General features: G+C 46.2%; 1 protein-coding gene across 6 annotated transcripts in view; it reads right to left on the bottom strand.

Moving 5' to 3' along the window:
• Window positions 1-2,729: 2,729 nt before the first annotated feature.
• VSIG10 (V-set and immunoglobulin domain containing 10) overlaps window positions 2,730-9,520 on the bottom strand; it is a 42,765-nt gene continuing 35,974 nt past the window's right edge. For 4 of the 6 annotated variants that reach the window (XM_061384878.1, XM_061384877.1, XM_061384875.1 and 1 more), the window contains 4 exons: window positions 8,416-8,526; window positions 8,086-8,101; window positions 6,383-6,594; window positions 2,730-5,496 (listed from right to left, as the gene is read on the bottom strand). In XM_061384878.1, the coding sequence (XP_061240862.1) occupies window positions 5,441-5,496; window positions 6,383-6,594; window positions 8,086-8,101; window positions 8,416-8,526 (395 nt within the window). In that variant the 3' untranslated portion in view covers window positions 2,730-5,440. Of the gene's footprint in view, window positions 5,497-6,382; window positions 6,595-8,085; window positions 8,102-8,415; window positions 8,527-9,520 lie in introns of those variants that run through there. The other 2 variants (XR_009730386.1, XM_061384876.1) reach the window with 2 other exon arrangements.

Raw genomic sequence — 9,520 nt, 5'->3', positions numbered from 1 at the left:
GAGCTGAGGGAAAAACGAAGGCTGGGGTAAGGAAAGGCATCGGCGAGCTGAGGAGATGGGGCAGGGTGAAAATCGGAGTGAGGGGTGGGGCGGGAATCAGTTTGGAAGGTGAACCTGAAGACCCAAGGAATCAGTATTGGGAAAACAAAAAGCGAAGCCTGAGGAATTAATTGGGGTGGGAGGGTGAGGGTCTGGGAATTCCGGAGAGAGGGAAGAAATGAGAGGAATAAAACTGGAGACCTGAGGCGGCAGGGAGCTCAGAGGTTAAATGGGAGCCGCGGTAGAGGAATAAAGGGGCTGAGTGCAGGGTCAGAGGAAGGGGTCGTTTTATGAAAAAATGGGAACCAGAAAAAGAAAGCCCATTGGAAAATGGAGGATGAAAACGGAAATGCTGTGGTTATAAGGGGTAGAAGGCAAGGGGCAAACAGCCAGAGAAAAAGAGGAGTTGGGCTGGAAAAACAGAAGCTGGTAATAAACACACACACAACATGGAGTGAAAGTTGCTCAGTCGCGTCCAGACTTTTGAGACCCCATGGACACAGTCCATGGAATTCTCCAGGCCAGAATACTGGAGTGGGTAGCCTTTCCCGTCTCCAGGGGATCTTCCCAACCCAGGGAGAGAACCCTGGTCTCCCGCATTGCAGGCGGATTCTTTACTAGCTGAGCCATAAGGGAAGCCCCAGCACATGGAGAGACTGGATTTAAAACAACCTGGGAAACATGGGTTTGGTTAGAAGGTAAGGGACTTGAAAATGGGACAGCTTTGATTAGAGTTTAGGAAGCTTGGAGTGAAGTAGAGAAACACAGGAGAGACAATGACCCAAGAAAAAAGCCTCTAACAGGGATAGGGAGTGGAGCTGGGCCTCCTCAAGTGGGAGTTGAGGTGAGACTTTGTTACTGTTTCTGTTCAGTCATTCAGTCTTGTCTGACTCTTTGCCACCCCATGGACTGCAGCATGCCAGGCTTCCCTGTCCTTCACTGTCTCTCACACTTTGCTCAAACTCATGTCCATTGAGTTGGTGATGCCATCCAACCATCTCATTCTCTGTTGTCCCCTTTTCCTCCCCTCAGTCTTTCCCAGGATCAGGGTCTTTTCCAGTGAGTTGGCTCTTCGCATCAGGTGGCCAAAGGATTGGAGCTTCAGCTTCAAAATCAGTTCTTCCAATGAATATTCAGGACTGATTTCTTTAGGTTTGACTGGTTTGATCTCCTTGCTGTCCAAGGGACTCTCAAGAGTCTTGTCCAGCAGCACAGTTTGAAAGCACCAGTTCTTCAGCATTCAGCCTTACTTATGGTCCAACTCTCACATCCATACATGAGTTCAGTTCAGTTCAGTTGCTCAGTCATGTCCGTCTCTTTGCAACCCCATGAATCGCAGCACGCCAGGCTTCCCTGTCCATCACCAACTCCTGGAGATCACTCAGACTCACGTCCATCGAGTCAATGATGCCATCCAGCCATCTCATCCTCTGTCGTCCCCTTCTCCTCCTGCCCCCAATCCCTCCCAGCATCAGAGTCTTTTCCAATGAGTCAACTCTTCGCATGAGGTGGCCAAAGTACTGGAGTTTCAGCTTTAGCATCATTCCTTCCAAAGAAATTCCAGGGCTGATCTCCTTCAGAATGGACTGGTTGGATCTCCTTGCAGTCCAAGGGACTCTCAAGAATCTTCTCCAACACCATACATGACTACTGGAAAAACCATAGCCTTGACTAGACAAACCTTTGTTGGCAAAGTGATGTCTCCACTTTTTAATACACTGTCTATGTTTGTCATAGCTTTCCTTCCAAGGAGCAAGTGTCTTAATTTCATGGCTGCAGTCACCATCTTTAGTGATTTTGGAGCCCAAGAAAATAAAATCTCTCACAGTTTCCATTTTTCTCCCCATCTATTTGCCGTGAGGTGATGGGATGATGCCATGAACTTAGCATTTTGAATGCTGAGTTTTAAGCCAGCTTTTTCATTCTCCTGTTTCATCTTCATCAAGAGGCTCTTCAGTTCCTCTTCACTTTCTGCCATTAGTGTGGTGTCATCTGCATATCTGAGGTTATTGATGTGTCTCCCAGCAATCTTGATTCCAGCTTGAGTTTCATCCAGCCTGGCATTTCACATGATGTACTCTGCCTATAAGTTAAAATTAGCAGAGTGACAATATACAGCCTTGATGTACTCCTTTCCCAATTTTGAGCCAGTCCATTGGTCCATCTTCAGTTCTAACTGTTGCTTCTTGACCTGCATATGGGTTTCTCAGGAGGCAGGTAAGGTGGTCTGGTATTTCCATCTCTTTCAGAATTTTCCACAGTCTGTTATCATTCAGTCAAAGGCTTTAGCATAGTCAATGAAGCAGAAGTATGGGGACTACTATTAGCTGAGCCCAGTGAGAAACTCCAAAACCACCAGCCACTGCAGTGACCCAACAGCTTGCAGAAACTGTGTTTTCAGACAGTCCATCAATCTACTGCTCTATGATGATTCCTACCCTAACCCTTTAACGTTAGAAAACAGGCAATCTGACCAAAAAGAAATATGTATTTGAGGATATGCAAATACAATGGAGAGATGAGAGAGTAGGTAGCATCTACAAGTCATAGAAAAGAATAAAATGGCAGCAAGAGCAATATTGTTACCAGTGTTGGGAAAGCTAGTTAAAAAAAAAAAAATGTGGATGGCAATCCCATTTCCCCAAAATTTTTAGTTTACTAATCAGGCCTAAATGAAGATCACTAAAGCATTTATTTAAAAATAACTTTATTCTATTATCTTAAAAAAACAAATCCATGTTCTAACATCAGGATGAATTTCTCCCAACCCCCCACCTCCATACCAAATATTAAAATGTAAGTAGTGCAGAGAGAGCTGTTTCTTTTTGCATCAGTTCCTGGCCAGGACCATGGTGAGAAATACCAGTTGGCACATGTTGCATCATAATAAATTTTACCCAATAAAGATGATTTTCCAGGTTTCAGTGCCTAGGTTAGGGAGATTTTCCATCATGGGCTTTCCTGCTGCAGTAATAGTAATAGGTATGTGATTGTGAGAATGGGAACAGATATCAAAGCCACAGGATTATGGGACCCCCCTCCCCAAGGTCCACCAGGTTTTGTGGAAAAGGAATGTCAGTTGCAATGGCCCCCGGAAGTATGTATCTTCTAGGTTCTGATAATTATATCTCCTGGTCTCCAGTTACCACAATTCATTCAGGTAAGTTTTTTTTTTTTTTTTTTTTTTTAAAGCACAATGTAATGAGTTGGACTTTGCCACAGAAAGTCTATAAACCACTGTCGACGACGTGCTAGTGGAGTTGGGGATGGGTCATCTTGAAGAACAAACAAAAAGCCCTAATTCTTTAAAAATCCTTAAAGCTTGAAGACACTGCCCCCCGCCCCCAGTACTTCAGCTCTTAACTGACCCAACAATATTATCCGTGCACACAGGGCTCAGATATACGTGACAGCAGTCACAGCTCAGCTGGACAAGGGTTTATCATGTTTGGCACCAAGACCTTGAAGCTCCCATTTGCAAGGGGAAAATCCTTTCTTGAAGATTTCCTATCATCAGGTGTGCATGCAAGAGAAGAGGAAGTCACGGGGAGCATTTCCATCATATTGCAAATCATTGTGTGCCTTCCAGGTAGGGAATTCTTTTTCCCCCTGCCTACAGTTTCTCTGCTTTTTCCTTTTTAAAATATGGTTGCCTCTGCACAGTGGACTGTCAGATCCAGAAATGGATTCATCAAAGACTAGCTCAGTGTTCAGTGACTTTAAACACAGCCTGTCTTAAGTATCCCATTCTGAAATGACACTTAGACTGGTGAGAGTGGTTAAGTACATGAGGTTCCATGCAGCAAAAGATCCAGCCCATCAAGAGAACAAGGCCACAGGTATTCCTGAGGGGTGGACACTGCAACCAGCCTCTGACTTCCCCAGTGTTCTGAGCTGAGGACAGGGCTCTCACTTCTGGTGACTTCCTCAGTTTTGTTCCTTCATCCAAGAAAACTGACCTGCCCCAACCACACCGGCAGGGTAACCCTGCAGATAACCAGCTTCTCATCTTAGAAGTCCCAGGCCCTGTTATTGGAGAGGGAAGTTCTCCTTTAAGTCTTGCCTGTTAGAGCAGAATATGCAGTATTAAAGAGTGCAAATTCAAGTCAGATTTTCAAGTTTAGCACACATATTTTATACCCTTAGAAGGTCCCTGACATTTAAGAGATTAGGATGAAATCAGAAAGAAAAGAAAAGAAAACTCTATACAGGGATCTACTGGAAACAATAGCAGCTTCAACTCATCACATGTTATTTTCATTCAGAATTTAGCATTATTGAGCAGCGTATCCTCATAACATCCTTAGGAAGGAAATACATTTTCCTAATCCCATTTCTGAGATCAAGAAACCGAGGCCACAGGTCTTCTATGTTACAAAACATTCCTCCTGCCTTTTTCAAAGCCACAGGAGAAAGGAAGGGTGGGAAAGTCAAAATTAATAGTGCATCACCTAAGAGGCTTGTCTATAAATATGAAGCTCTGACATACGTGAGGTTCTGGTGAAAGGCACTTCCTCTTATTGGCCCCATCTCTTTTGAAAAGAATTTCATCTCCAGGAGAGCAAAAATCCGCAGGAGAGCTCTGATGATGCCCTGGTCTGGAACCATTCTACAGAGAATGAAAGGCCCAGGTAGCAGTTTGTAACTGAACCGAGGACATCTTTTTCCCTTCCACTAGAGAAGGCAAAGGAGAAGGAGCATCTGCTAGGCACTTTCACATCCTGCAGGACCTCAGTCCCCACCATAACCCTGTAAAGTAAGTGTGATTTCACCTATTTCACAGATGAGGAAATTGAGGCTCAGGGGAAAGGTAAAGCCCAAGCCCATGAAACAGGCAAGGAGCCAGGTCCAGATTGAAGCCTGGGTGTTTCCAACTCAAAACCCAAAGCAAACTGCCTCCCTCTGATTAACAGCAGTAACTGGCACCTCTTCACCTTTTCAGAGAGCTGATGTTCACCTAGTTCCTCAGCTCACCTAGGCAGTGAGAAAGGAAATGTCCTTATTAGCCCACACTGTTCCCTTGTGTACCGGCACGGGCTAGTTACAGACCTTTAATAGTGACAAAGGACAGTGAGGCCTACTGCCTCCCCCTACTCCTGCTCCCCCATCTCAGCATCAGTCAACCTGGAGAAAGCCCAAATGTAGCTTTCCCCCCACACACTACCCATTCCCAAAGCTTTTCACCATTGTTGAGAAAAGTTACAGTAAATCAAACCAATTTAGGAAAAAAAAGGGGGGGGGTAGGAAAGATGTATGTGTGTTTTCCTATTTTGCTGAGAACCTCCAAACCCATTGCAGCCCTCAGGCAGGGGTGCAAGTCAAGTAAAGCAGAACATGAAACTCATCTTGAACATAGCTTTCCAAGCTTTTAAGACAGGATATCAAAGGACAGTTGTATTCTTCACACTGGCCTGTCTTCTTCTTGAATGATGTCACTCTGCTGCTCACTGCTGTCATCTGTACGGGGGGAAAAGTAGACCCAACTCTTGAGTGGTGCTCTCAGTAGAGATGACTCCATTTCCCCCTTCAGTTTTCTTTTTTAGGAAGTTAGGGGCTGCTAAGGGTTGCTTGTAGGGTCTTAGTTCCCTGACCAGGGATTGAACCTGTGCCCCTTTCAATGGAAGTCTTAACCACTGGACCACCAGGGAAGTCCTTCCCATCAGTTTTCAGTCGCCTTGATTTCCAGTCCTTTACTGGTGAGTTTCATGAATGAGCAGTTGGAGCAGGGTGGGTTTCCCTGCCTTTTACCCATTCTTTCTACTCAGAATCCACTGACATGCTTGACACTGTCCACATTTCTTGGCTCCTGACATTCCCCTCACCTGGACCACCCTCTGCTTTCTGCTTGCTCAAACTTAACTGTCCTGAAAGACATGCCTCATAGCCCACATCTTTCATAAAATGTCTCCCAACCAATGCATCCCTCTGGGCTCTCATCTTTCTCCTGAGGTCCTGTAAATTGTAGAAGTATCATTCATCAGGCAAGTAATCGTTCCTTTGTGCCACAACTCTACTACTCTTGCAAAGGGTTGGTTAAGTCTTCCTTCTATTTTCATTTTCCCTTCATATTTTAGTCTGTTCATGCTAACTGCTTTTGTAAAGCCCATCACCATTGGTCTTGATTTTCTGGTGCCTGACAGTACCAATCTGTGTCTTTCCCAGAGCTGGCCCGCAGTAGGTATTTGTCAGTTTAATTGTTATGTTGGTAGTTAATGGGAGATTCTTAGATTCTAGATTAAACTTTAACTGTCTTTCCCAGCCCTTAAAAAGCAGACCCTTGGAGACTTCTTCCTGGGAAGCCCACCACGACCTTGCAGAGTGCTTTAAAGGGCAAAGAGCTTACCCTGCAGAGCCTGCAGTCCGTTGCCCATCTGGTCCACATTCCCGTTCACCAGCGCGGTCACTCTGTGAATGTGGCCATACTTGGTTATTTCTATTGGCGACTCCTCCCTCTCACTAGCTTCCTCCTCTTCCTCTTCTGCAGCATCTTCCTCCTCCTCCATCTCTTCCTCTTCCGAATCCACCAAAACCATGACATCACCCATGTCTTGCCTCCTAATTTCCAAAAGGGAAGAAATGATCAAGAAGATACCCTGTTTTCTCCAATTTCAGCCCTCACTTGAATAGGGAACACTCGGTTCTCTGCAGCCCCTTTGGTAACATGGACAATTCTTCATGGACTCAACGTGGTTGAGTTGTGAGATGGAAATGATGACCTTTCAAAGAGGTGCTGCCACAGACTGTCTAGATAATCACACTGTGTGCTGGGTGAATTTCATCATTCCCCCTCCCCTCTCCCCACTGTTCGTCCGGCAGGTGACCTCAGGGTCCCAAGCTCTCACCATTTCAGTTCCCCTTGCAGCACGCACAGAGATGTTCTGTTCCTTTCCTGAAATGCCCTTATTTCTCCTCTACTTACTGAAATTTCTCTTCCTTTTCATTATTCAAAGCCCTAGTAAAGTCCTCTCCCTCCCCCTGCAGCCTTGAGCTGTGACTGAGTTTGGCGTCCACAGCCAGCGGTTTGGCACTTAATTGTCCTCTAGATGATTGCTAGTTCTGCCTCCCCAGCCAGACTGTACATTTCATGGGCCAGTCACAATCCTGTGAGCATGACATTCTCATTTAATCCTCACATCCTGCCTCTGAGAAACAGTTGAGGAAACAAAGGCTCAGAGAGGGTCAGGGCTTTTCCAGGAGCCTCAGGCTTGAAGGGCAGAGCAGCCATGTGAACCCAGGTCCACTTATTCCAAAGCCTTTTCCCATTATGCCAAGCTGCTCCCTCTTGTGAGAAATAAGCCTGGGGAAGGACAGACTCATGCCAAAATGACCCTCAAAAATGGGGCAGTACAGGTAACACTCTCCCATGAAAGACGGTGCCAGAACAATGAAATCTCATTATTTGTCCCAGAACAGTAATACCCCAAATTATAAGCGGATGAGAGAAGCGAAGAGAAGAGTTCCTCGCTCCTGCGCAGGCTCTCCTGGGAAGTCAAGTTCCACTTAGTTGTTTCTCTCCTACTAAGGTTCCCTCCTTTTGGGAGGGGCTTCTGGGCATACGCAGACTAGTTTTCCAAAGCACGCTGTAAGATTATGACTTATTCTTCCTTTTAGCTCTTTCCAGAAAATTAGATAAATACATGAATGACTGAGCTCAACACATTCATGCTGTCTTTATGCCTCAACAACAAACCAGCAACGTGCCTCGCCCTGAGGTCTGGCATTGAAAAAGGAGCACAGACTTTGCAGTCAATCAGACCTGGGTCTGACTGCAGGTATGGCCATCACTTCCTAGATGAGCCTGCAGAAACTGCTTCGCTTCAGTGAGCCTCCCTCACCGTATCTGGAAGACGGCGATGCCAGCAGCACCCTGAGGAGTGTATGATGGGGTCTCTAATAACGCCTGAGGAAGCCCCAGCCCCGGGTCTGGCCCCTGGTGGGTGCCCAGTGGTAGTGATTACTACTGCTCTTATGAAATGTTATAAACAAAACATCAGTGAAAACAGATTATGGAAATTGGTTTCTGATTTGAGTCTAGGGGACACTCACCTGAAAGTGCTTCCTACTGAAAGGAGAAAGGAAAAAACATTAATATCCAATAAGATCTACTTCGGCCTCACAGAAGTTTCTAAGCCAGCTAACAGTTACAAAACGATGGGCAACGAGAAAACTGACCCAAAACGAGAGATGACAGGGTGCTCAGGAAGGGTACTTGGGTGCTTCATTATTGCAAATCTGGACCCAGTTTGGAAGCCTACAGAATGGAGCTTCAGGGGGGAGCATAACAGGGACCATCTTCCCCCACCCACACCCTCTCAGGAAGCCTGCAAGAGAAACAAAGGGGCCCAGGAAGTCCTTACCATTCCGGGAAGCTCTTACCTTTCCAGCAGAACACAGGGCTGTAATACAACAGGAGCCCGGTGATAATGGCCAGTCCCAGCAGAAGCAGGCTCACGACGGTGGCCACGATTCCCCCGATGTTTAGAGGTTCTGCAAAGACACACCACACCCTTCACTTATCCACATGATACACACAGCTAGGAGCACAACACCTCTCCTCCCCTGCCTGGATCCTGCTCTTATCTTGGTTTCGTGACCTTGGGTGAGGCATATGACCTCTCTGTGGACTGTGTTAGTCACTCAGTTGTGTTGGACTCTTTGCAACCCCATGGATTGTAGCCCACCAGGCTTCTCTGTCCAAGGAATTCTCCAGGCAAGAATCCTGGAGTGGACTGCCATCGCCTTCTCCAGAGGAACTTCCCAACCCAGGGACCGAACCTTGGTCTCCTGCTTCACAGGCAGATTCTTTACCGTTTGAGCTACAGGGAAGCCTCATGACCTCTCTGTGCTGCTGCTGCTAAGTTGCTTCAGTCGTGTCTGACTCTGTGCAACCCCATAGACAGCAGCCCACCAGGCTCCCCCGTCCCTGGGATTCTCCAGGCAAGAACACTGGAGTGGGTTGCCATTTCCTTCTCCAATGCATGAAAGTGAAAAGTGAAAGTGAAGTCATTCAGTCGTGTCCGACTCTTAGCGACCCCATGGACTGCAGCCTACCAGGCTCCTCCGCCTAGGGGATTTTCCAGGCAAGAGGACTGGAGTGGGGTGCCATTGACTTCTCTGTAAAGCAAGACAAATATCTCATTTTCCTACTTCATACAGTTTGTGGGAATCAAATGAAGCATGTGATACAAAAGAACATTGGAAAGTTAAAATCTCTGTCTTCATACATCAAGACTGCTGTTAAGGCTACAGTAATTAGGACTGTGAATTACTAGTGCCGCAATGACATGACCAACAGAACAGAATAGGAAGGGACTTCTCTGGTGGTCTAGTGGTTAAGACATTGGGCTTCTACTCTACAGGGCATGGGTTCAATAAGAACAGGTCTATGAACAAAAGGAAACTTGATATAGGACAGACTAGTGAGTAAAAAAGGAACTCTTTAGGAAGTCATATTAGACCAAATGGTTATCCAAACTGGGGG

The sequence above is a fragment of the Bos javanicus genome, chromosome 17 (assembly GCF_032452875.1).
Source record: "Bos javanicus breed banteng chromosome 17, ARS-OSU_banteng_1.0, whole genome shotgun sequence".
Classification (NCBI taxonomy): Eukaryota; Metazoa; Chordata; class Mammalia; order Artiodactyla; family Bovidae; genus Bos; species Bos javanicus.
This window is presented reverse-complemented; position numbering and strand designations above follow the sequence as displayed.